At 39.8% G+C, this 27045-nt stretch overlaps 1 protein-coding gene across 12 annotated transcripts in view; it reads right to left on the minus strand.

Moving 5' to 3' along the window:
* Positions 1-27045, minus strand: part of ESRRG (estrogen related receptor gamma) — a 410058-nt gene that overhangs the window by 211675 nt on the left and 171338 nt on the right. For 4 of the 12 annotated variants that reach the window (XM_076334574.1, XM_076334586.1, XM_076334581.1 and 1 more), the window contains one exon: positions 26177-26235. The exons of the other annotated variants lie outside the window; for them this stretch is intronic. In XM_076334574.1, coding sequence (XP_076190689.1) covers positions 26177-26235 — 59 coding nt within the window. The remainder of the gene's footprint in view (positions 1-26176; positions 26236-27045) is intronic. 12 annotated transcript variants of the gene reach the window in all.

Consider the following 27045-nt stretch of genomic DNA (forward strand, 5'->3'; position numbering starts at 1 on the left):
GAATTACTCAAATTCTCACAGCAGCCTATCTGGAAGGTGAATTTGTTTGTGGGGACAACGGATTACGAGGACTCAAGGTGCAAGATTCAAGCCCCAAATACCCATCTGATTTAGAGCTGCTGTCTTGCTTCCTCAGCACAGCGCAGGGGTTTGGGCAGTGGCCACTGAAACAGATTTTTCCTGTAATTTGATGGTTTTGTGGGTATCATGTATGGATATCCAGCTACAAATACACAGTAGCCCTGAAGTTGCTCCAAAGTACAGCAGTGCTGGGATGGAGGACAAGTCAGCCCAAAGAGACTCAGAAGACTCCTTGGCAGCTGCTCTCCCAGCGGCACGAGCAGGGCACAGCTTGCAGTCCAGCCCACGTGTTAAATGAGTTCCCAATGCATTGCCATTGTTATCAGCCAGGGGTAGATGGAAGGCTTCTAAGCGGACAAGCTTTATAATACACTGCTGAATTATAAGACCAACCTCCAATGAAATAACATTTGCAAAAACCCCACAGAGACAGAAAATTCCAAGAAAAATCATCTCTCCTCTTCCTTGTACAGAGAAAACAAAAGCTTCTATACATCATCACCAGACCAGCAGTGGTCAGACACATTTGTTTTTTAAGGTATCAGGACATTTTCCTTTTAGGAAAAATGGTTATAGATCAGTTAAAATCATGAAAGATGTCTATCAATTGGAGAGGATAAACACAAACAGTATAGTTTCTGCTAATCTGTCTGGAAAAGAGAGTGAAAGTAATAGATATATTTAAATTTATATAGGCTTAGACATAATCATTTTTTTGTAGCACGATATAGTCTTTGTCTTTAGAGCAGAAAAGAAAATACTGCGAGTCCCATGTTAAAGGCAGGTTCCACAATAAGGAACTAACTCTGAATCCAGTCTGTCCTACATTTCATATGCACATTTGGGTCATAAAAATCTCATTTATATAGCCTGTTCCTCTATTCTTGGCCATCTCTCTCTTATAACATGACTGTATAAACTAATATACAAAAACTATTTGTAAGACCTATGCCAGGATGCACTCTGTGGGTCTCAAGAGACCCTTTATTGTTCACATCTTGTCCTATAGATTTGGAAGTTAGGGTCTTTGTTGTATTCATAGAACTTCTGAAACTGAAAACCTATATTAACTAAACACATTTCTAAATCTATTCTACGTCTATTTTTAGTGAACCCCAAACCTGCCACACCTTGTTTTTTCACCACCCAGTTCATCAGCTAGATCTTTAACTTTGGAGAAGCACAGAGGACAAACCAATGGGCAAGAGCAAACTAAGAAGCATAAAAAAGTCTAATAATTTTCCATTAAAAGAGCTGATGACAGCCACGTTATGGAAACTGCTCCTTAGAACGAGGGACAGCATACTATATAACAGTCGTGGACTGGATTTACTCGCTGGTAGTGCTAAAATGGCCAAAATCTGCAACAAATTTTGTCCACATTTGGACTGGAATAAAATGCTAAATTATTGCATAGACATGAGAAACCAATATTATCTCCCAAAACGCATCAGGTCATCAATAAATAACTTGTGTTAGAGGAAATACCAGCAAAATAAGCAAGAAAAGCTAGTCTTTTATCTTCTTTTTCAGAAGCAGAAGATTGCTGCAACTAGCACACAGGTTTAGACACAATATCCTGAGGGGACTTAAGGTCTTCTTCCTAACATAGATTACAGTCTAATACAGAGATCACCTTGTGGATGCTTTGCTTCTCTTTTAAAGCCACAGGCACCATTTCTCTTCACTTTCACAACCATAAAGCTGGAGCAGCTACAAGAGTTCATTTGGAAGCACTTTATTAGGAAACCATGTAGGGTACTGTTATCTACCGTTTCATGCAGCCTAACAGTTGGAAATGAGATTTTCCAGCAGCATGATACCTACCAGCCTCCCACAGCCCACCTTGCAGAACTTCTCAGATCATATGATGAAAACCCTGGACAGGCCAGTAGTCTAAGTCTTTTCTATATCTCCTAGATTTCTTGTCTCTCGGGCACAGACGGAGCTCTCATTTGAAACTCCCATTTTCTCTCTGTATTAAAATTAATAGCTTCCTTTGCACATGAGAATAATAGCTTCCTTTGTACATGCAGATTATATTCCACAAAACCCCCCACAAACAAAAGTGCATCAGGGGGTTGCAATAAAGGTATATATGCAAGCTAATAGAAGCAGTCAGAGCTGGAAAAATAAGGGACACAATGAAACACTTTCTGACACAGGTGCTTGCCCAGCCAGGAACCCATTAGCACCTTGTCACAAAAGCCCCTAAGCACACAAAAATATGAATTTGGAAGTCATAAAAACCAATGGACATACACAATTAAGTGACCAATGAAAACCTGTCGTCTTCTCTCCCTTTTTGGAATATAGCCAGAAACTACTGGTGGAAAGGAAAAGATAATTTGGAAATACCTCAGCCTCAACTTTTCATGTTTACTGGCAGGGGAAGAATAAAAAAAAAAAAAAAAAAGAAAAAAAAAAGACGACATGTAGCAAAGGGTGGCAGAGAGAAGAGAGTGGTTTGTGGCAATATAGCAATTAATTTTATGAGACTTATGAAACCTGAAGCCTGGTAGCAACTGCTGACTTAGCAGGATGTAGGGGCAAACGTACTGAGCATCTCCTGACATTTCCATACAGAGCAAGTTACAAAGCGTCTGCCAAAGAACCAACATCTCTACCTTCACAGTCTCCCACATCAGTTGTCCCAGCTTCCCCTAGCTCACTTCATCTGCTGCGGCTACAGCTACCATTGTCTGAGTATGTTTTCTGTATCTCGGTTTTCCTACTCCTCCACTTCAGTCACTCCACAACAAATCCTGAGTCTCCCACCTTCAAATCCAAAGCTTCACCACAGCATGAAAACTACTTACATCTTGGCTGTCAAACTTGACACGTAGTGAGCTTAAAGCTTAGTCTAACTAAAAATATGCTCTGCTGGGCTTCTGGAGTCAGACTTCTCTGGTCATAGCTCATAATCTTTGTCTTCAATATCCATTCAAAATCTGTTTAAAACTTGTTTATCTTTTCTAGGATTCTACCAGGAGTCCACCCATGCGTAACTTCATAACATAAGCCTTCAATTATGAAAAAGAAAAAAGCCCGCATGAGAAATCAACACACCCACTCTTACCAGCACACCTCTCCCCACCCTGTTCGTCTTGATTATACATACTTAGGTGGTAAACTGTTTATTATCACCAATTATAGAGCAACTCTGTCCTCACTGCAGAACCACATCATATTCGAGATTGCATAAGTGCTGTAAAATAAGACAGTCCTTGATGTAAAGAGCTTTTGGCAAGTTTGCCCTGGAGAGGACTCTCCTGGTATTTGCTGCCCAAGACAGCTCTCTGGAACCCCTTTGCTGTTCACCATACAACAAACGGGGGAAAAACCTCAAGAGAAAACCTGCATCTAAAAGCAAATGTCAAACATACTTAGAAACACTTTTTGACATGGATTTTAAAGTAAAAGTTGGACCACCTCAGAGATTTTCATAGAATCGACAGTTTCTTCCTCTACGTTGTTCATTGCACAGTCACAGAGAAGCACAAAAAGACTTGGAAAACAGATCTGGCAGGCACTTGGAAATACCCCTGTTTTCAGGGCTTAAGACAATTAAGGGCCTGACTCTTCCACTAGCACAAATCAGAAATAAATGCAGAGAGTCACCCGACATTATGCTGCTGTAAAACACGTATGCAGCCGAGATGTTGTGCTCGCTTCAGTGGAATAACTTCAGCAACACGTGCAGATTGACATGCAAATAAACCTCTTGAAATTGCACCAAGAGAGGTGGAGAGAGAAAGACAATCGATTAAAATTTTTTGAAGGACACTACTATGAGGTGCTTAGTTATGATCAGCTCAACATAAATTATCATATAACCCATTTCCAATGAGAATGCAATATGAGCTAAATTTTGCACTGATTTATAGCCTATGAAGGCTTCACTGAAAACCCTGGTTGTTTCACAAGTCCAGGACAGTGCAGAATTTAGGTTTGTTTTCTTTCATTAAACATGTACGAATGTGCATTAGGGGTGGAAGGTGATAAAAACAGCAAGAAAAGGACTTTAAAACAAAAGTATCACCTCATGTAAGGAAATGATTATTCCCCTTTGCAAATTCACACAAACCTGTGGTTCAGTTTGCCCCGAATCGACTGTGATGACGACATCACTTCAAAAATGATGATGTAGATTTTGGAAAGAAATATGACAATGGAAGTTATGTCTGAAGTCTTTCTCTTATATTCACAGATGCTTGATTCCTCTTGTCAGGCAAAAAGCTTCTACCTGCATCAAGTCCCCGTTTAGCTTGGCAGTCTGCAAAGAGCAGGTGGTGGCCTACCTTAGACAGCAATGAAAAATGCATTTTTCTCTTTCTTTTCTAACCTGCTTCAGCAACACTGTGAAACCTCCTGCTAAAAAACCCACCGACTTTAGCAGAGTCCACGTTCTGGTCACAGTTGCAGCTTATAACCAGAGAAATGGCAGAAATGTTGATTTATTTGTACTAGTGTAAATGAGATCAGAGTCAGAGCTCAGAGCTGAGACCGTATGACAAGACTAGCAACTTGCAAAATTGATTATTAAAAGGCTATCCCATACAAAACAAGTCACACCTGGGGATTCAGATTTTTTAGGGTACTTGGGTTTTGTCTGTAGGTTTGGGGTTTTTTTAATTATTATTACACGTCATTAATCTGTTCAGACATTATCTCCCTTTAATTTTGCTTGTTGCTTTTAATAGTGTATTTCAAGATATTGGCAAAGTAACTCTTCTTTCGTATTAGCTCCACTCACGCAACCCTTAGAGCTCGAAGACTTGTGTGATTAATAGCTCTGCCAGAAATTCCTATTTAAAAACTATTCCTATTTTATCTCTTTTTACCCTGTCCCTGATTTTCCTCTACTCTCTGTGCAGTATACCCACTGCCAGCATCTTCATGCAACCCAAAACTTTGCAACTTTATTTCTCACTATTCCTTTTCCACTTTAAGAAGATCCTGTCGATTTTGTTTGACTGGATAATAACCAAGCAACTTAAAAGCGCAATCCTACAAGTAGCTGAGTGCCCGCTATTGATGTAAGCCGAAAGCAGTAATTTAGCACCTTTGAAAGAGCTCAGCACCTTACAGGATGGTATCAATGTGTTTCAGCTTGCTAAGCTATAATTTGCCTGTGCCCCTGTTTCTCACTCAGAAGTCAGCATTACCTTCTAGTCTTGGATTTCAAGAAAACAGAGAAAGGTGTTTAAACAAGACCACACAGGATCTGTCACCGAGCAGGCAATGCAGGCTCCTTATTGCAAGCCTCCCAAGCGAGCACTGGAAGTGCAAGTTATATTCTCAAAATTATTCTGTCATCCCCGTGACAATTTAATTATTTTAATTTTTTTTTTTTTATCCAGTGCTTCTCGACTCTGTTTAGGTAGCCATGTCTCCTCAGTATCTCATTCAGGTGTAGCACGGAAAAGTCTAACAACCCTGGGCTGGCAGCCAAGCTTGCCTGTGACTGACGCTCGCTTAACTGAGCAAAGATTTGCTCTGCTCCAAGCAGGAACCTGACTGCACAAGGACCAGCAGTGACAGCGAGGGTGCAGGCTTGCATCCTAACAATGCCGTTTCCAGCTTGTGCTCAGGCAAGTGGAACCAGCACTTAAGCTGAATGCTAAAAGGCTTCAATCTTCTGCTTCTTTCCAATTCACCTCCTGTATAAACCCAGGACTTTTTAGTAAGAGCGGCACATTAGGGTAGTTACATCGCTAATCCGGGCATAATTTTAAGCTCAGTGAAAGGCGATTTAAATGTCGAAGGAGGAGGAAAGCAAAGGGAAGCACAGAAGAGAGGAGGTGGAGAGGAATGAATTGCTTAGAATACATTTTTTAAAATGTATTCTTGCCAGTAAATGATAGAAATAAATCAGCAGTATGAAGTCACTGGTAGCTGGATTTAAAACAGAGTTTATGATCATTTGCTAAGGGGCCAACATAAAGCATAAGCAAAACTAATAAAAATATAGCTTCCACGAGCAATGATAATGTTAAGCTGTTGGAACAAATTCTTTGATTTAAACGAAATTACACTTCTCCAAACATAGACTACAGGTTAATTTAACAAAATCTCTGCCCCAAAGGTTTTACTGTCTAACCAGTCAATGATGGTGGGGGTAACAGAAACAAAAATGTGTAAGTGAAGTCTGTGCCCAGCAGAAATATGTGGGTACCTAAATCTCCTTGCCTTACTTGGGGGGGGGGGGGGAATCTCATTTTCCATAGAGAGCAACTGAAGAATTACAGCTTTCGTGAAAGCAGTTCCATGATTATTAACAATTGCCCCCCCCAATCTCTCTCCCTCTTTTTATTTTCTCTTTTTTTTTTTTTTTTTAAACTGAGGATACTTTTTGTTGAACAGAGGTAATTAAAAAAGGTAAAATGCTCTAGTGGTACTTCAGTTGGAACCTAGGTGGACTAGAGGGCTGCAGAAGAGAAGTCAGAGTTGGTCTCATGCATATGATTTCATCAACATTCACACAGTTTTGGAATCTAGTCTCTGATGCTTTTCAGTCTTGGAGAAGTTGCTAACTACGACCCCATTTATCAAACATACTAGCAACGTACTGGTCAAAGAACACACCCTTTACATATCCAGTGGCCTGATGTTGGGTTTGACGTGCAAGAAACACTGTACCAAGCTGTGAACAGCAATGAAGTTAGCCTAGCCTGTGGACTGAGATAACCCCTTAAACTTTTCATCTCTTAAAACTCTGGTTTACATTTCAATTAAGTCACAAGCAAAATCCATTTGGTCATGTCAATCTACAGATGACATAGCTTGATCATAAAAATCATCACAGAGCTAAGTACAATTGGTAATCTCAATAGCAGGCAAAGATGCTCTAAATTAGAAACGCGTGGGTGAGTTATGCATCTCTACTATCTGTCTTCAGTAATCCATCCGCTAAGTATTTTTTTTAATACGTTATTCTTAAGTGAACATAAAAGTGAAAATAAAAATAGCCCAACTAAGGTACACTAAGAAATAAACATTAGTGGGAATGAGCAGGAAAAGCAAGAGTGGAAGTGAAGCCTTCTCAAAGACAGACCTTACAATCCACAAACATCTAAGAGATCTGGCGGCCAGATCTCTGCTTCGTCTTTCAGGAGACAGAAAACCAAAGATCGGTATTAATGGTGCCAAATTTTTCTGTGAAATGGCCTTTTTCCACCCACCCCCCCCCTTCCTCTCTCTGGGATTTTTTGAACCTGGATCTTACAATTGAAAGCCAGTGGATTAAGCATAACACATCAAACCACTGTTAACACCCAGTCTCCTGCAAGGCTGAATCCTAACAACTCTGTTTTCCGCCTACAGTATGTGCAAGCAAGTGGAACCACCACATGCACTGCATGCTAAAGGCCACAGCCTTTGTCTTCTCCAAGTTCTGTCTATTTCAGAGGCTAACATGCTGCAATTAGTCTAATTAATGTGAAACAATGAGCTGTGTTACCACTTATCAAATTGATTGTTCCCCTATCAAAACAAAACAGGCTGGCTTTTTGATGTAATTTCAAGAGATGATTTGAAATGTCATGTTGCTGCAAGCCAATTACCTTATGACTGGAGTCACGGTCAACAGAATGCATAATTAGCACGAGTTTGGGAAGGCTGCTTACTGCTAGTATGCTAATTAACTGTCTTTTGTCATAAAACAAAAAGGTTGTAGCTAGGGTTGTGAAATAGGTCTTTTTTATTTACATTTCTTTGTGCTTATCAATGTGAGGCATGACAATGCAAAAGAATGGAAAATTTTAATTCCACTACTTCAAATTAATACTAAGCCGCAAGGTCAGGCACGGTGTTGGACTACAAGCGATGCTCAACTCTTCCGTGTGCAACACGCAGGCTGCACCCTCTGCCCGGAGCACGGTAAAATTAAGCACCAAGCGAATCTCATACCAAAGAGCCACCGAGTAGCACCTATGAAACAACTGAAGGCACTCAACGGGTACCAGATGCTCCTTTCCGGAAAGGGGGAGAGTACCTGTGATAGACCAAGCATGCTGGGTGCCGTCCTGCCAACCCCAAACTGCTCTACCGCACCTCTTCAAAAGCACCCTCCAGAAAAGCCTAAACTACAAACAAATGACATTGTTACTTCTGCTGTAGCATGGTGCTCAAAAAACACTTAACGAGGGCGTACGGGATAGCAAATGAACCCTGCTTGTGAGTAAAAAGCTTCATAACTCAGCTGCTGCCGCCTCCCCTCCATCGCCTCATCTGTGTGATAAATTTTGTATTCCTCAGGCATTCGTTAAAGAGCTGATCCTGCATGGCACTGGGTGCCCTCTATACCTATAGGTTTCAGGGGAAGCTGAGGAGCTCATTACTTTGCAGGATAAAGATCTACCAGAAAGAATCCGAACTTCAAAGCCAGCTGTCAGCGGCTCCCGCTCTGCCCTCTCTCATCCCGGCTCCGCTCCATGCGCCGCAACGCTATCACGTGAGGGTAACGGAGGGCAGAAATTAGCTCAGTGAATCATCGCTAATTCCTACCAATTTAAATTCTGGTTTTCTTTCTCCTGCCTATAATTCAGCACTTTATCTAAGGTTTTGCTTGGCCTGAGCGACTCCCGAAAGCAAGGTCTGGAATCACTGGAAGTTTTAATCATGTTGTTTCGTTAACAGCTGCTGACTTACGAATCCTCCTATTTGTCATAAACCCGATTTTGTTTCTCTGTGCATGCGTGGTTTGAACCACTATAGAGATAATTCTCGTGCTTCTTGATAGCCCTTAAAAGCAAGAGACGTGTAAATCACTCCCCTATAGAGAGGAGAAATTAAGTGTTCAAAACCTAGATCAAAAAGTTGTCAAGCTTGCCTTTTCTGAAAACTTTGTTTAAATTCAAACCCAGTCTACTCCAGGTTCGCACGAAGAATCATAAAGTTTCAAGTCCAGAAATGACATAGAGTGGATCACCTTTAAAACCATGATATGAAATCAGTAGGCATTCCTAAGTTATTGTCCTGATTTCTCTCTTCCAATCTGAGCTGAACTCAAGGTGTAATAAAATTAGGTATGCATGCAGGGAGGCTAAATTTTTATCTTAAATGATGAAACCCATAACGAACAGGAAAACACTCATTTCTTCTGGTGCTGTCATTTACTAGAATCAACATCATCCTTCCTGTCTTTATTCAGCAGAGAAAACAAAGCTAATCCCAATTTCTAAAGAGCTGGCTAATAAAGGAGTCAAGGGATCATTAGTCTAATTAACTCATTCCTGTTTTCAGTTTGCATTTCATTATGCTATTACACTCTTTGAAATGTCAATTTTTAAATACCATAGAAAACTGTTTAACATATAGACATTATGTTCAACAAATCTAGGGACATATAGAACAGTTACTCAATATTAGTAAATTAATAGTATCCAGGTACGCAGCTAAACATCTCCCAGCTAAAGCATTATTGTAAACTTCATTGATTGATTAAAAAAATCAGGGAAATATTTCAGTGACACTTGGCCCCTTGCTTTACGGTGGTGCTTTTGCCACCTGAGTATTTCTTAATACTCAGGTAGATGTCCTTGCATTCACTTTTGCTAATCAGACCATTTTATTCTGAACAGAAATAAATCAGGATACTGAGCTACAACTTCCTGTCAGCTTTTTTTTCCCCTTCTTTTTATTGCGTGTCTTTCTATAGCTTAATATGAGTCACTTACTGTACTTTAAGTCAATTTTTAAATTGATTTAATGAGTCATTTACTGTCTTTTAAGTCAATTTTTAAATAAATGCAACTTCTGTTAAATTGATGGTAACTTCTGTAACCAGCTGTTTGGAAATAATCAACCTGAGTTAACAGTGCAGGCTTGTACTGCTACATTTGTACAGACAAGTACATGTCTTATAAAACAATTAAATTCTTGATATAGATGAAATATTATACAATAATGTGTGCGCACACAAAAGCAAGTAGGAAGAGAGAAAGCCTGTAGGCATGCACACAAACACACATTCGCCTGTGTGTACCTCTGAACATCTCACACGCACTGGCTACCTACTTGCTGGGAAGCAAACAGCTTTTGCTTAGCATTTAATCCAGTAAATGGCTAAACGCGCGTAACACGACCCGTGACTTGGCCCTGAGCATCTCTTGGATTATTCACATGTTTAAATTAGACATATATCACAAACTGCTGGACTGCAGCCTGAAGTATGGAGACGTTTTGCCAAGGTGCTTCTTTGTAGTGGAACATCTGCAGGAGTTTGGGATACCCGAGCAATTAAGACGGGCACGACTGGCACTATCTCCTTGGTATCCTCTTTTCCAAACGACCCATGATGAGATGCCCCCTCCACCTGCCTGGATCTCCTCCAAAGAAGTCTTTTCTCCTACAAATTTGCACAGTACATACACCGACTATCATCTCAGTAGTTGACAGAATCAGGCTATATGTGCCAGAGTACACCCGTAATGTTCTCCCAGTGAAAATGTCAGACATCGCGATTCCTTTGTATGTATTTTAAGGGATGCTAATGATTGCTTGCGCTGACTCCAACTCAGAGGCAAAATGAAGACAGACACATTGAAATGGGAATGAAGCATGACAGCAGCTTTTACATAAATATGATCCAGGCATCAATTATATCTGCTACAGCACAGGCCCAGTTATTAGTCGTGCTGGATAACAGGTAAAGGGATCTGATCCTTACGTATGTGTGAGTCTTTTCTTGGGTGTCCGAGATTCACCAAACCACTTTTTAAAACTTTCTGATGTCACCTGGCCCTTACCTACAGCAAAAAGCTTTCTAGTTAATTCCCTGGTTATTTTAATTTCTGAGAACTGGAATTTGGTCTTCTGAATAGCCTGGACCCTGGTGAGACCTCAACGGCATCTCTACAACATCCTCTAACTGTGACAGTGCACGGACGTAAGTTTAGCTCTTCCGTGCTATAGATGCTACAGAAATGAAGCAAAGTTTGTTTTAATATCCACCTGTGCAGTCTATCGCAGGAAAAGAAGTCCTTGACGATCCCTGGGAAATGGAACGCGTGACTAAATGTCCCACTGGCTGAGGGCAACCACGCAGCTATTCATGATCAGTGTTTTTGCTTAGCTGTCCTTGCATTTTGGGAGGGAGGAGGGTTCAGCTTTAATCACCCAAGTTTGAAAAGTTTGTCTGAGAATATAAGCTTACATTAGAAATCCCCTACCTTGTGAGACACATGACTCTACCTCAGGATGAGACGTATATTAAGAGATATTTATTCAGAATTTGAAATTGAGGGGAAATTTAAACAGTGGCAGCCATTCATGAGCAACCATATGTTATGGAATCCGTGCAATGTGTTTCTGGGATAATAGTACAGGGACCCCAGATCTGCAGGAAGCAGAGAGGATGATACCGTTCTACTTTTTGTCACCAGCAATAATACACTGAAGGAAAAGAAGTGCCTTTAAAAAGATGTAAAGGAGGACCGTGAGTGCAGTATGTGGATTATTTTTAATGGCTTAACAAGATTAAGCCACATCCATTAATTAATGTATTTTGAGAAGGCTAATGAAAAATAACATATCCATCTGTTAAAAACATAATACATGTATCTTTAATATCAGCTCTGCTTTAGGAGGACTGAATCCAGATAGGAACTGTGGCTAACAAGGTACCCGATAACGCTCCCGCAATAAGAGGTGAGCATTAGCTCTCATTAATTCATGTTCTTAGTGCTATTCGGCATCACGGGCTGACCCGACATGATGTAACAGGATGTGGCATGCCAGAATGCATCACAACGTGTTCGGAATCGTAAAAGCAAACAAACCCTCAACAACTAAACTTCCCTGCAGCCCCCAGTATGGAGTTCGGCATTCCTGATCAGACACTGTCTTAGCTTTATTATCAGCATGTTATACCTCCCGTTGGCTGTTCAATGAGCGTTTTCTCTCATCTGTTTTCTAAACCAGCCAAAGCAGGTCAACGCATCTTCAATTAAAAACAAAAGCACAGAATGCTGCTTAAAGCTTTGACTTACTTGTGTCTTTTATTTTCTTTCCCTCCACGTATTTCTACCTGTTATCACCCAAATCTAGCATTGCCAAGGGAAGACCAAGACGATTAGGAGATACACACAGTTATTTTAGCAAATCCCTTAAAAAAAAAAAAATTAATTATTTGGACTTGAAACAAGCCTGAAACATTAGAGCAAAAGCGAGTACAAAAGCAGGAGCTACAGCACCGTATGCCCCGTCTAACAAGGTGTTGAGCACCGAAGCCCAGGGGACTCTTGGTGCTCTCGCTGTGAAGATTAGACAAGAGCACTCACGCAGGACACAGCAGGAATACGAAGGGACATGAAGTGAGCAATCCCAGCAGACAGCCTGTTGAAATGTCAGTCAGGCACTCTGCCTCCACCACCTTTCACAAAGCTAAACATCTCTTTATGTCAGAACAAATTGGGCAATCCTCAAATCTTTTTTTCCCTTCCCCGACTTCAATGCGACGACGAGCACCGGGAAGGAGAGCGGGAGGAAAGCGGGAGGGAGCGCGCAGAGACAGTTCAGTTCAGTTCACATGAAAGCGCCCTGACACGCTACAAGACTGAATACTGATATTGGCAACTCTTACAATCTTATCAGAGAGGCAGGAGCAGCAGCAGCCGGCGTGCTACAGACCTTCCCCCTTTCCAATTACACTGGGTGGCTGTTCCCTTCCCAGGCGTCCCACAATATCCTTTGAAAATAAACTCCTGGGCTTGATCAAAGGCCACAAAAGCAAACATGTCATTTTCTTATTTACAAGCATATTTACTTTTGTCATATTTTTCTTGTTTCTACTCCTACTTTCCCTCGTTAGTCCATTAAGGAGGTCTAATTTTAACCGGCGTCTAGCACAGCGCTCAAATGGAGACCAGTGAGTGACGGCAATCTTATTTTAAACGATTTGGTTTCACTTACAAAATTCTGTACAGGGTGTTTGGTTGGGTTTTTTGACCACAAAAACATACACAGAAGTTATTTTTGCAGCATAACAACAATGAAGAAACCTTCCCACTGACTTCTGTGAGTGTTAGAGAGGTCTTAGTATGATTGTATAGAGATACAATAATTACTTTGATTGATATTTTTTATTTATTTGATTCAACACATGAAACATTGCCTTAAAAATGATCAGACAATTTTCATTCTTAAAAGAAACAAAACAAAACAAACAAACAACAACAGAAAACTTAAACCAGCCAAGACAAAGAACTCTGAAATCACTGGAACATCTACCTCCGAGAACAGCAAGATTAAACTGCTAGTCCACCTTTAGGTTATAAAGGTGCTGAATAATAAAAATTTATTCTAAAATAAGCATCTATCTAAAAAAAACCCAAACAACACCCCCCCACCCACACACACACGAAACACCATAACCCCCCCCCCCCCCCAAAAAAAAATCTGTGGTTTTAAAAAAATGCAAAGTGAATATTCAGTAAGAAAATATAATTAGTTGGTCACTGTCATGCCTGGCCACCTACTCTTTAGATCACAGGTTTATTGCAAACATGATCATTTGTAGAGAATGATCAATTTCTAAGACTTCATTCTGGATAATATTTTCTAAAAGTTGCCTAAAAGTTCTAATATTAATTGATTATAGTTAAAGATCAGATGCATCACATTACAATTTCAAGTTTGTATTTATGACATTCAGGTAGGTAAATGTCTGTGTGTATGGCTCAGACATTACCAGACCATTTACTGCCCATTACCGCCAAGAAAAGAAGCCCATACTAGAATAAACTGTGCAGCATTTCTAGCATTCCTTAAAGGAAGAAAGCTTTATAAGAAAAAAGAAACGCCACTGATTTTTACAGGTGTTTAATAAAGATAAGCTGAAAAAAGGGTTCCTATTTTAAGCTTGGTGATAGCTAAAAATGCATTCAAATATGTTCAAAAGCAATCTGAAGTCTCCTAAAAATGGGTGTTTAAAAGTATTCAAGAAAACAGTAAAAATGCAAATAATATTTGTCACATTATTGTAGGATATGGGACAAAAATGCTCATAAATTCAAAGAACCCTGCTGAGGCAAACTGCATTTCATTTAAATATGACATTATTTGGGAGTCATTAAAACAGGAATAATGTTTATCGGTTGCATTGTAAAGGTTACTATGAGAAACCAGCAAAAGTTTGCCCACAGTAGAATGAGTGGTGCAAGGGACTGTGAGCATAACACCCTTAATTTTAGTCGTTGTAGCTGTACCATGGGAAATAAAAAGACTTAATGTAATTGATAATTCACTACTGTAGAAATTCTACACTAAAAATAATGAGGAAGCACCAGTATTTTCATGAATCTCGGTCCAATATTCTAACGTCCTTCATATACATTACAATGAGACCGATCTAAAAAAAAAAAAAAAAAATTAAAAAGAAACGGGTGCCAGTAGTAACTGCTGACATTCCACTCAGAAACGTGTTCAATCCTGAGAAAGAAGAAAGTATACGGTGCCTTGTGATTGCTACAAAATATACACAACTGCTCTCACCCTTCCATTCAAACATTTTTCCTGATTTTTTTTTTAATATAAACCCACCCTAATGGGACCCTTAGGCTACACAGAAGTGGGCTAATATGTTGGTTTTAATATAAAGAGCCTAACTCTCACAATTAAAAGTGTCTAACCTTGCTGGAGAGAGATGTTTTCTAGCTATAGCCATGAAGAACCTTCTGCAACTTGAGTTGAAAAGCTTTTGTTTACAGAGACTTGCATAAGTCTGTCTATACTTACTTCTAAAAACATAGTGAAATAATGCTAAAAGACCCCCAAAACTCTGGAGCTGCTATTATGAACCTCAAACTGTTCCCTGCAGTCAATCAGCAGCATTAATTGCTGGTTATTTGTACATGGAAATCAAGATGTAGATGCACGCAGAGGCCTTGATTACGCAGACATTTAGTCAGTGGCTTGACTATTGTGAGTAGTTTTTGGAGAAGCAATCAAATTAAGCATACCATTAAACATCTGATGTAGGTAAATCGGCTCCCAGGTCTTAAAATTTGATCCATCTTGCTTTCTTCCATCTATTAGATTCATTTGTATTTGTAAAAATCAATCATGCACTTGCCTTAGTCTGGCCTTAATTCTGTCAACGAATTTAAACACATCACATACAGCACTTTTATGCAGTTTAAATTCAGCTATGAAGACCCATTATGGTTCTGAGTTAAAATAATTCTGCGTCGCGCCCCGCTACATGGTGGCTCGCCTGGAAGTGATGCCAGTCACCTGGACTGTCCATGAACTGGTCTCTCTTCCAACCCATGTTGTGTCTGTTCCCTTCCGATATGTACTGAGCCATGTGGTCCGAGGGGATGGGGAACGGGGCTGGGATGTTAGACTGCCTCTTACTAACGAGGCAAAAGTCCTTCAGACATGCACATGTTGCTCCCTGAGTCAGCGCTGCTGACGCCACCTTTGTCGGCAGCTATGGCTGAGCAGGGTTTTGGGGAGGACCCAGCAAAACGCTCGCCAGCCAGGCACAGTTCTCACCTAGCGCCTTCGTTCAGAGCTCAGCATTACTACTATTTCTACTAAATGTCTTTTTTTTTTTTTTTGGTGGTAGTACGATCTGTACCACTATATTTTCCCACCTCTCAGACAAAATGTGTGGCCCTTCCTGAAGCTGTTCTGATTAGAAACCAGAATAACGTCAACAGGCTTTTGCTGAAGAACTCCACAATTGGCCCAATCTGCATTGCACCACACGGTACGCCGTCTCCCAAAGTCTTCACATGACCTACACCAATTCGTATTCACGTTATTTTCTTTGAGCTTGAAATTGATTTGTGATGTTCTCTCTGAAGGCTCACAATTTACATAATTTGCCATTATTCCTGCATCACACACTACTCCATGTCGTGGGCTAAATTCTTCGCCATGGAAGCGGTCAGGCGTGGGCTTACTTTTAAGCACAAGAGGTCCTATGAGATGTCTCTGCTACCGCTCGCATGCTGTACTTAAGCATATGCTTATTTACTTTGTCGTGCGATAGCTGATACCCAACACATCTTCTTGGAGCGATTAAGAGTGGACACAATAACTGCAAGGAGAATTGGGCTTATTGTCTCTACAGATTTGCGTTAATATGCCAGTGTCTCAAGACATCACTTCATTTTCATAACAAGAAGGAGATTTAATTCCTCCGGATTTGTGTAAAAAGCAATTTGGAAACTTTGCAACAATGATATTGCTTCCCATAAATGCCAAATTGGTAAAAACATCGTAAGAGGCGAACAGCACATTCACAATATCATTTTTTCTATCTTAAGTACCAGCATTATTCAAAGACATTATACCACTAAGTATCCAAATAATTCATTCATTTTAAGGATCGAAAGCATAATATTATTTTGTTAAATTAAGCTCTCTCTTTTCCAAATCCCTCTTTTCCACTTAAACTGAGGCAACAAAGGCATCTGAAAATGCACCTTTGCGTGCAGCTTTTATTTTCAGTTTTCAGGGTTTGTTCTGCTCCAGCTGGGGTGTGCATTTGCCTTCTTGCTGAGTACCAAAACACAAAAATAATTGCAACAACAACTGTAATTCCCTTCTTTGGATCATAAAACGAGCCTCAGATATCATCATCTCATTCCTACCTTCCACTGCTAGCAGGAAGGAGGAAGTTGGCGACGGAAAACATCACTTACCTTTAACTTACGGGCACCGCTGTAATACAGTATCTCCGGTTAAGAAGAAATTGTAATCACTGAAAGTGACTGTTTAAAATGATAGCAAAGATCAAAAGTTCTGACTATGGTAGGTCGGGGGCGCAGACAGCTGGTTTTAAGCGCACCCTATTAATTGATGAACATCAGGACTTTGTGGTCATCTAACACTCCCTATAAATGAAGACTTGATAACAGTTATTGATCTCAGTTTTCCTGGAAGAGGATCCCTGGGCTCAGCAGCGAGCAGTTTTGCTTCTCTCAGTTCATAAATACAAGAACAGAACTATTGCTCAAATGCCACCCCAACTGCCGAAAATGAAATAAAAGTAACATTTCAGTGCAGTGTGGAAGCGATACAGGTGTATTTCCACAGGGGTTTTGAGTAGATAGCCCAAGGTTAATATAGTCTCAAGCTTCCTTATAAGAAATACAGAATTGCCACAGCTGACCCCTGCTATCATTAGAAAATATTTTCTTAGTGAATGTCTACTCAAACCATATTAGTACGTAAGTTACTGTTCTTATTTTTTTATTGATCTTCCTTGTGTTACCGTGGAACTGGAATACCTCTGAACATTAACGAATTCAGCCTAACAATATACAAGATGGGACTACAGCATCTCTGCTGCCCAGGCAAGAAGCTGAGGCAGGGAACGGGAAGCGTTGGGTTGTTGCATCCCCAACACAACTGTGTCACAAGAAACAGCTGGAAGCAGCTATTGTCTCTCCTGTCTTATTCTTTTGTCATTCAAAACTTTTCCCCGTTTCCCTTCTTTCTAGATTTTCTCCCTAAAACTCTGCTATTGGCTGGTCAAATCAAAAGCTGTTTTACAAAACTTTCTGTGATGCTGCCAGAAGCGCCTACATCACTGAGAATATATTATCACACAATTTAAACAGAGACAATTAATCCCCTCTCTCTCTTTCCGTCTCCCCTTCCCCAAAATCAGAAAAACAATCTCTCCATCTCCTGACCCCCAGTTCAGATTAAACCTGGATGTCGAAGAAGAGACCTCGAGAGAGGTGCACACCCCTTCCAACGCGGATTTAAGGAGAAGCTACACAAGTAGATGAACTGTTGAACTCAGTCCTCTGTCTTAAAAATACATTTCATTGGGATCCTTAATGCATGATATAAGTACCCAAAAGATGTAACAGAATTCTGAAATGAATTAAGGATGTATTGCCATCTCCAGCAAAATAATAAAAGTAGAGAGATTAAGAGGCAAGCATATCTTTTTGAATTGTAAAATAGGTTTATAGGTCTTCTAATAACAACTTTTACTCAAACCTTACATAAATAGGCTTATATGAGACAAATATTATGTGGGCTATGTGGAAACTACAAGGTCCCTAATCATGTTTAGGGATTACTTGACAGAACAGAGACATTTCATTCCTATTGGACCTAGGGATTACAGCAAAGAAACATCTAATATTCCATTTTTAATTTCATGCATTTTTTATTTACCTTTAATGATGCTGTATATATTCATCATCCTGAAATATTAAAACAGTATGAAAAAAGTAATAAATTGGTGGAAAATTTAGGGAATGGGAATGCAACAGCACGCAAATCATACACTATCAAGTGCTTGATACACATTTAAAATAACTGCCTAGTACAGCAAAGCCAAATTCCTGGCAGATTTCTGAAGCGCAAAGTCACAATAAGAAGATCAGCAGAACAGACTGAAATAATAGAATATTCATCCCCCTAATCCATATGCAATTCTTTAGGGCTTTTTTTTAACAATGCATATGAGGTCTGACTGTATTCAGGATTTAAATAAGTTGTCTCTCTCTCTCTCTCTCACACACACACACACATTCACTCAGTATTTTTGTTAAAAAAAAGTATATACAGTTATCATTTCTGCTCTACTGCACCCACATTGACAAGGTTAGCACATCTCCTCACACCTCAGATGAAACAACAGCATTTTAAACAACAAAAGTGTTAAAAGAAATGCATTTATTCATACCATTGAAACCTCCTGCAACAGCTTTGTTGGAAGGAGGGGGTCCAGTTTGCCTGGGAAAGGGATTTTTTTTCTTTAATTCTTTTTTTTAACTCTTTCCTACTTCATTCTAAGTAATTACTGGTTAATTTAAAGCAATTTCACATTTAGTTATTGGCAATAAAATTTTGAAACCAGTATTAAATCTTTGAGATCATGCATTTCTCTCTAGACAGATGGAATTTTAGATCTACTATTGTGTAAAGGGACAGAGACCTAGAGACGAATAAATCATCACTCAAAAGACAGATGCTGATGATAATAATGATACATGTAGAAAATGTGCATGAGGATGGGTGATGGGGACGTGTAGCATAAAACTTCCGTTGCCATGCATGAGATTACTGAATTACTTTCAAGTAGTGCAAAGCCACAACCGAGTTATAGATGTTCCTCCAAACAGGAGTATGAAGAAATTCATACCATACCATACCATACCATATCATACCATGCAGACATACGAAGCCTGATCTTGAGATCCAGCGGGTTTTATGCAGGTTTAACTCTACGATTATGCTGCAGAATCTCAACGCCAAAGACGGGTTAGATATGTACCTAAACATAAGACATTTGCAACAGTAATATACACGTGGACTTGCTAAATAAAGGTGCCTATATGTGATAATTACGGTGGCCACATGCAGAAAGCAGCTTTGACAACCATCACAACAGTTCTTGTCACAACTCTGTTAGTGAGGCGAAGGAGCACTAGGACAGGTGATGGTACATGGAAAGCCATCTGGTAAGTGAGAAAGAGCAGCAACCACATCCTGTCGAAACCCGAATACCCAAATGTAGCTACATGCTATTTGTAGTAACAGGTCTCATGAGAAATGGCCTGGGGTGTAGATTGCTGCCGAGCATTTACCAGGACTTCGGGTTTCTACCTGGTGAGGGACATGCTGATCCAACCCCCTTCAAATCATGCTCGTGTTATTAGCCAAACTGTAATATCAGTTGACATTGCTATTCAAATTGCAAGGTCACTGTTTTAATTCGACACAGACTAAACAGGCAACGTAAAACATATTTAATGAAAGATTTTCTTTTTGGTAAGGAACCTGCTTTGCTTTGGTAAGAACCTGCTGTGATTTATGCAGCCGTGATACCAGTACCTACCCATATTGTGATGCCCATCTACTGACACAAAGTCCAAACTTACTGGTGCTTATTGCTTACAGGTATCTAATTATTATTGATAGATAGGGAAAAAAAAAAATCCTAACCATACTGAAATCAGCAGGAACAGTCCAGCAACAACATGGCTAGAATACATCCATCCTGTTTGTATACTTTGCAGGCACATAAGCAAAAGAATAAGCGTTCTTAGAAAGGATTTGATCCGTACTAGTGAGAAAGGTGTTAAGTTGCATAAGGAAATAAAAGACAAATGAACATCAAACTTCTGCTAGAAAATATGATGAATAAACAGGGTCTATTAATGCACACTGAACTTTGGAGAGAAAGCCTGATAGATGCCCTGCAGAGCTGCATTGGACCAAATCTGAATCTGAAAGGCACAGGTGGCAGCAGCTTTGCTGCAAACATACCATGGTTTTAAAAGACAGGACAATTAAGTACAAGTACAAAGTACCATTTCATTTTGGGGGGAAAGTGGAAAAAAAAAAAAGGCTATGGAAGGAAGCAGGGATTTATTAAAGAGGAATAAAGAGCACCCAGTGAAAATTAGGGTATGCCTGAAATACCTTAGTGCTACTCTTCCTTCTGCTACCCTGTATTTTACAGGACATAACACATGCCTGTATGAGGCTTTATTTTAGTGAAGACAACAACTGCTTGTGACAGAGAAGGCTAGAAAAGAACAGGAAAGCTTTTGCCCAAATTTCAATACTTTGTTCCAAAGCACAGAGCTACTAAAGCTTTTCTACCAGTGCTGGTAAATACGGTAAACACTTTTTAATGTGCACAAGAAATATTTTGTTTCCTCGTACTCATTCAGAGAAATGGTTCAACCACCTTCTTTAGAAAATTTCTAAGCAAGCAACGTGAGACATATATTTGGAATATGAAAGTTTAATCTTACTCATTAAGACATGACAAACTTATAATTAATTGAGAATGGAGTCAATAATGAGAACATCCTTCAATGTAATGATGTTGGTACTATCAGCTTGTAATATGGGAATACGTTATAGAAAGTGAAGTATAATATGGAAAATTACAAGTCAGTTTAAAAAAAGAACAGTCTGAAAGTTTTTCCTTGGGTCCAATCTTTAAAACACAAATTTTAAACCCTCAAAAGTTACATTTTCCCAGTCATCAAATGAGATAATACATTACGTTGTTTTCCTGTGATGAGGAATAATTCAAGGTCTTACATTGCCTGATTAATCTCACAACCAATATTTAGAAAAGGTTTCTCTTTGAGCTAATCAAACTTGACAAAAGCAATCTTCAAACTATGCCACATTCACTGATTTGTAAGATATCTCAAACTTGTGTTTTATTAAATGCAGTTTAAATTAGCAACAGCTCTAAATCCACCTGCGTATGAGACCTCCTGAATCTCACAGACAGTACATGAGGTAGGGAAAAAGAAAACACATGCAGATCAGAATTATTGGGACAAACTTGTTTTTTTTTAAATTAAGGATGCCATTTTAGTTTTAAGATAGCACCCAGCTACAACCCTATTGCTCACATTACACTGCATTTTGGGGGGAGAGCTGCTGATGGTATTCAGTTACTTTTTCTTCTGGAGCTAACTGCCTTGACCTTACTGGATAAGGTATGTCCAGTGATTCCTCCAAATAATGCTTATTTCTTTCTACATATGAAAGAGGATAACTTTCAATATACAATTTTATGACATTCCTAGGCTTTCGGTGTCATAACAGTATCATTAGGTTAAAAGGACATTACTCCAGAAGAGCAAAGTTGTGATGGTACAGCTATTACCATGAGAACAACTGGTAGGGAAGCACTACAACACCGGTAGGGAACACTGTGGGGAAGCATATAAATACCATCCCAATCTTCACCTTCACTACCAATTAGTGTTGGCAGTTTCCTTTCTTTCTGTGAGTGGTCATATGTGTGCGAACAGGATTTTCCCATGGTTTGAGAATGTGTTTAAACTTTAGTGCTGAGAGTCAGGCAACCAAAGAGATTCCTGAGTTAGCACAGCTGAGTAAGAGGAAGAAAAATATGGGAGAGGTGTAAGTATTAATTCTCTACTGCAAATATTCCAAAAGGAAATCAGGTTTCCAGCTTATTCTTCCTCTCAAGTCACACTTAAGTTCTGATAAATAAGTTTCTGAGCTACTGACTCCCCTCTATTTCCTCATGGTTGCGTGCAACAGAGAAACTGTGTTTCGACATAGGCAATGTCTATGATCGAATAATATAATACAATACAATACTCCATTAACAAAGATTCACATGTATTAGAAGTTGCTAGTGCAAATCTTTTTCAGACCCAAGGAAGGATATCCAAATATTGGGTAACACGCTCTGACTGGGAAGAGTATCAGTGAGTTTCTCTGTTTATATAAATGGGCCAATGCTTTTTAAAGCACTTCAGAGCACTTAACTAAAGCAAACAAGCACTTGAACTTTAAATATCTAGCAAGAGAAGCTATTGACAAGTATGACTTTACTCAGTAAATCCTAATATCTTTGCGACCTTTCATTCATACAGTCTCTTCATGAAGAGAAGGCTCTTAACTTCAGCTCTACTGCACGATACAGAGTGAGAGGGGTGAGCAATTGCCTAGTGCTCTTTTATTTCTTTTTGTTAAAGCAAACTGCTTTATTTTTTCCTATATGGGGATCCTGGGCCCACAGAAGTCTTTAGAAAGCAGGTTCTGATTCTGAAATCTTATTCTCGCTCTTATTTGGCCTTTGAAGGAGGATTTTTCCACCTTATGAACCTCCTTTTCAACTCCTTGCCATCCATGGGTAGCTAAGCCTTGATTTCGGAATATAACGTTTACCAAACACCGTCCTATTAATTCCCAACAGGTGAATAATGCTGTGGGAACAGCTTGCTATGCTCAGTAGAAGGATGCTTTTAGTAAGTAGTCTTGTAACGGCGCAAGTGTCGTGCATCTTTTCGGTCTTCGTACTTATAATGCACTCCTTAGCTACTGCATTATATACAATGACACTGGTCATTTCCTGACCTAGATTGGTGTGATCTGATTCACACATGCCTTTCTGCTGAGAAACCAGCATCCAAATGAATAATCTGAGAGATTATTCTGTAGCTTTGGACAGTATATTTTTTGGAAACGTCATGATTTCATATGGGTCAAGTAACATGCAACTTCATAGTTGGACTCTGTCAAATCAGGTTTGCTGTATGCTCTGAGAAAGAGTACGGATTTATGCATTTTGAGGAAAGGCAATTTTCAGAAGGAGAATGCCACTGATGTATGCCAGTCCAGCTCAAGTATTAAGCTGGCCCTGAGAACCAAGAAGGTGGTGCTTAAAACAAGCTTTTCCATTCAGTAGCAGGTAGAGCTCATTCCCTAAAATCCTGCAGCACATTTTGATTTTTATTTCTCTCCAAATGTGTTTTGCATGCAGTCTGCGTAACATGGCAGAAGAGAGGTGATAGAATAAACCTTTACTTTAACCTGGTCATTACCTTCTTAGAAAAAGGAAATAAAGTATTTTTAAGCTATATTCTGGAGCTCATTAGCCACACTGGGATTTCAGTTCGCTAGTTTTAGGGAACATGTCGCATGTTCTCAAAGTGGTACTGGCTGTTTGGGGTTTGTACTTGCTAGTCTGGTAATGAACATTCTTGAAACCCTGTTTTGTTAGAAAAAACCCAATAGATGCAGCTGAGAATATGAACTGCTTAGTGCTAAAGCCTCAGTCTATTTGCAGTTCCTAAAAGAAATAGCTCTGAAAATTCTTCAAAATACCCTGTAATTTATAATTGGGTTTTAATGTATAAAATGGCTGAGTAATTTAAAAGTTTGGAAAAGAAAACAGTCTTTCCTAGAGTTTATGAAGTGATAAGTCTATTTCTTAGAACGATTAACTATGAATCCTGATTTCAAACACGAGCGTCTATTAGCATATGCTCTCCACAGCTGACCTGGTAAGATCATACAGTTTTATCAAATTAATATTCCAGGGTCCAATTCTGGTATTAAATCTCCATCCCCCTCCCCCCCCCCCCCCCCTTGAGTAAGCACCTTGGTTTCTACAAAAATAATTCTATTTCCAACTCTTAAACAAAGAGTGAAATCAGGATTAAGCTCTGCTCATGATGCATTTTGCTCTACTGAATGACACAAGTTAGATTTGTATGTACAGGACGCATATCATGACATTCCCACTGGAAACTGAAAAAACCCCCAAACCCAGAAAACTAGTAACATTCAAGGATAATACAATAATCATTCACTTAAAGAAAATTTTTTAGTAGCGAATGCATGTTAGAAAGACAGATGAAGTACAGCCAGGACAGCATAAAGCATGCTTTTGGGTAAGAATGCCCCAAATAACGTCCCATTTTACAACTGTGATAAAACAAGACTATGACGAAAGAAAACATAATTCCGTTTTGAACACACTGCAAATAAGTAACAAGATATAATTATTTAGAAAGCTCTCCAAGATCCCATAGCTTTGGTAGAAATGAATTAAAGGGTGAAATTAAAGAATAGAAGAAAAACTTAGACAAGATGAACTGAAAAAGAAAAAGAGAAAAAAGCAGTGAAAAGAAACAGATCCAGGGAAAGTACTGGTCTACTTTATTCTAATAATAGAATCATCAACAGAATATGTCTATGCACTAACACCTAATTTGAGCATCCTGAATTCTGATCCTGATTTCCAGAGATGGCAACTACATATTAAAAAAAAACAACCCTTAAATTGCTCATTACTAGAAATAGATTGATTTGCATGAGAAAGGTGCAGAGTTAGATTCCCATTTCATTTACAGATATTAAGATCATAAAATGAAGTCTCAAAGTAAGTCCTAACTCCCAGGTTACCGCTCCCCTCCTGTTGGTAACGGCATCATTGTCCCTGCGACCCGGGAAATAACACAGAGTGGCCACAGGCAGCTTGAGTGAGCCCAGCAAAAACTGAATGAGGGCGCAGGAGATGAGCATGAGAACTTGCAATTCTGTTCAGTATTCAAAAACAAATAGAGAAACATCCAAGTGGGAAACACCATCAACAGCGAAACGCCTGACTTTATTTATGTCCATCTGAGCACCTGACAACACAGGTCAGGGGCAAATAGCTCAACCCATCAGAAACTTGGGACCGTTCGGTAGAAGCGGAAGGATCTGCTCATGCGGAGCAACTTCCAAAGCCGCAGTCGTGCTCAACTTTTCTATTTCTCATTAGCTTTCCTCCCTTCAGCAAAACTTGCTGGTACACATGGTCAGCTACTTTGTTTATTCTTAAGTAGGTGAATGTAAAATGGCCAAGGAAACATGAGTTTACCCTGGTACCGAAGCTAATTGCCACAGTAATCCAACATGGTATATGTTGGGCACAAGAGATGATGGCCAATATTCTGCAGTCAGCACATGTTGAACTGCTTGCCGTTTTTAGCTTTTAAGTTGTTTACTAAATACTAACTTCAGCCATGGTTTGGTTTTGGGGGGTGGGGGTGGGGTGGTGAGTGGGTGGTGTTAAATTTAAGATAAGCAAAACACCGAGTTATTAGAAAAACAGAAGCTAATTTACCTGCTGCTTTAGACAATAGCTCAGGCATCTAAATTATTGTTTTCCCATACTTCCAGCTCTATGCTAAACATTAGGTTGTCAGAATTCTCTTCATCCCCTGAACGCCACATGTGAAAACTCTTATTTTTGTGTTCTAACACTTATCTAAGCACAGTCGCTTATATAGTTAAGAGCCACCTTAGTGTTCTTCAAAAGCATACTGAAGTATGAGATCGCCCTTTGTTTTGAAGAGTTTGTTTTACCCAAGACAGCAGCTTGTCACCTTCTAGGACCTTCAGCCACTAATGTTTCTCTCATCTCTAAGCGTCTAACACGTGTTTCCTTGTTTTCACTTACTGAACATTTACAGCAGCCAAAATGCATTTATTTAACATAACTAAAACACTGTCTCTGATCACCCTGGACTCTCAGAAAGTTCAAGAGCAGGACCAAAATTTGAAAGGTTGGCTTAAAGATTAAGCGTGAGCCATTGCTGTGTCTGAAGCGATACGCTTCAGGAGGCAAACAACCCCCCCACTGCTGGCTGCGGTCTCCCACCACCCCCAGCAGCTCCTGCGTGCTCGTTCCACCAGACAAATCGCAGAGGAGAGGGAGCAAACCCCCTTCGTGGACTCACCATCCTTTTCTAGTCACATTCACTACGCATTGCATTAGAAAATCGTAACGGTGTTAAAATATTTTGGCAGGATTTGTTATGGCCAGATCACTCACTTCCTTTGGGACACACAAAGCCTCCTCTGGCAATGAAACAGCCCAAATGTCAGCAAATCCTATAGAACAGAAAACGGTCTGTCAATGTAAAGCCTAAATGAATCTCCAGTTAAACAAAACAAAACTGTATAACATAAAAATGCACATACAGAGAAAAGAAATAACCTAGAAATGTTCACTTTTTATTAAGGTGTTTTTTTCCCCCCCACCCTCCAGAAACTTTTTAACAGCATTACAATGTATTCATCACAAGGTGCTATTAGAGCACAAGCTCACTCCAAGTGCTACCAATTCACGGACAGATTAGAGGGCACATTAATAACATAGTTAATATGAAGTGTTTAGAGCCTTTACGTCGGTGACAAATACGACTCAGCCAAATTTCCTGACCATTGAGGCCACGGAGGAACAATTTGGTAGATTTCATCAACAGTTCTAATTATGTTCCTGTCAAGTCGAGAACAAAGTAATCCATAACTGGGGGGCTGCTCGGAGACAGTGCCACGCGAGAGTAATTTATGCCCAGGGCCCTCGCTGTAGTTAGTGTGCACAACGCTTGACTAACAAGTGGGTTCAAAAGAAGGAATTTATTAGGGAAAACGCAGTCCTCCAGCTCAGAGTAGCTCGTCAGGTGCAGGCTTAGGAGGAGTTATGAGGCAAAGTCTGCTTGTTTATACAAGCATCCGAAGTCCACGCTGGCCTCAGCGGGTTTTAAAACGTGGGATTTCAGCCCAAAGTGTGGCACAGGCTTTTGCCAGAGCTAGACGAGCCTGCTGCCGAGACCAGGGTGCGACCCAGCGCTTTTAAAAAACATTTCAGTCCTTGGGACACCGGCAGCGCCACCTCAGAGACTGAGCGATACCGATGCC

This window comes from Aptenodytes patagonicus, chromosome 3 (genome assembly GCF_965638725.1).
Source record: "Aptenodytes patagonicus chromosome 3, bAptPat1.pri.cur, whole genome shotgun sequence".
In the NCBI taxonomy this organism is placed as follows: domain Eukaryota; kingdom Metazoa; phylum Chordata; class Aves; order Sphenisciformes; family Spheniscidae; genus Aptenodytes; species Aptenodytes patagonicus.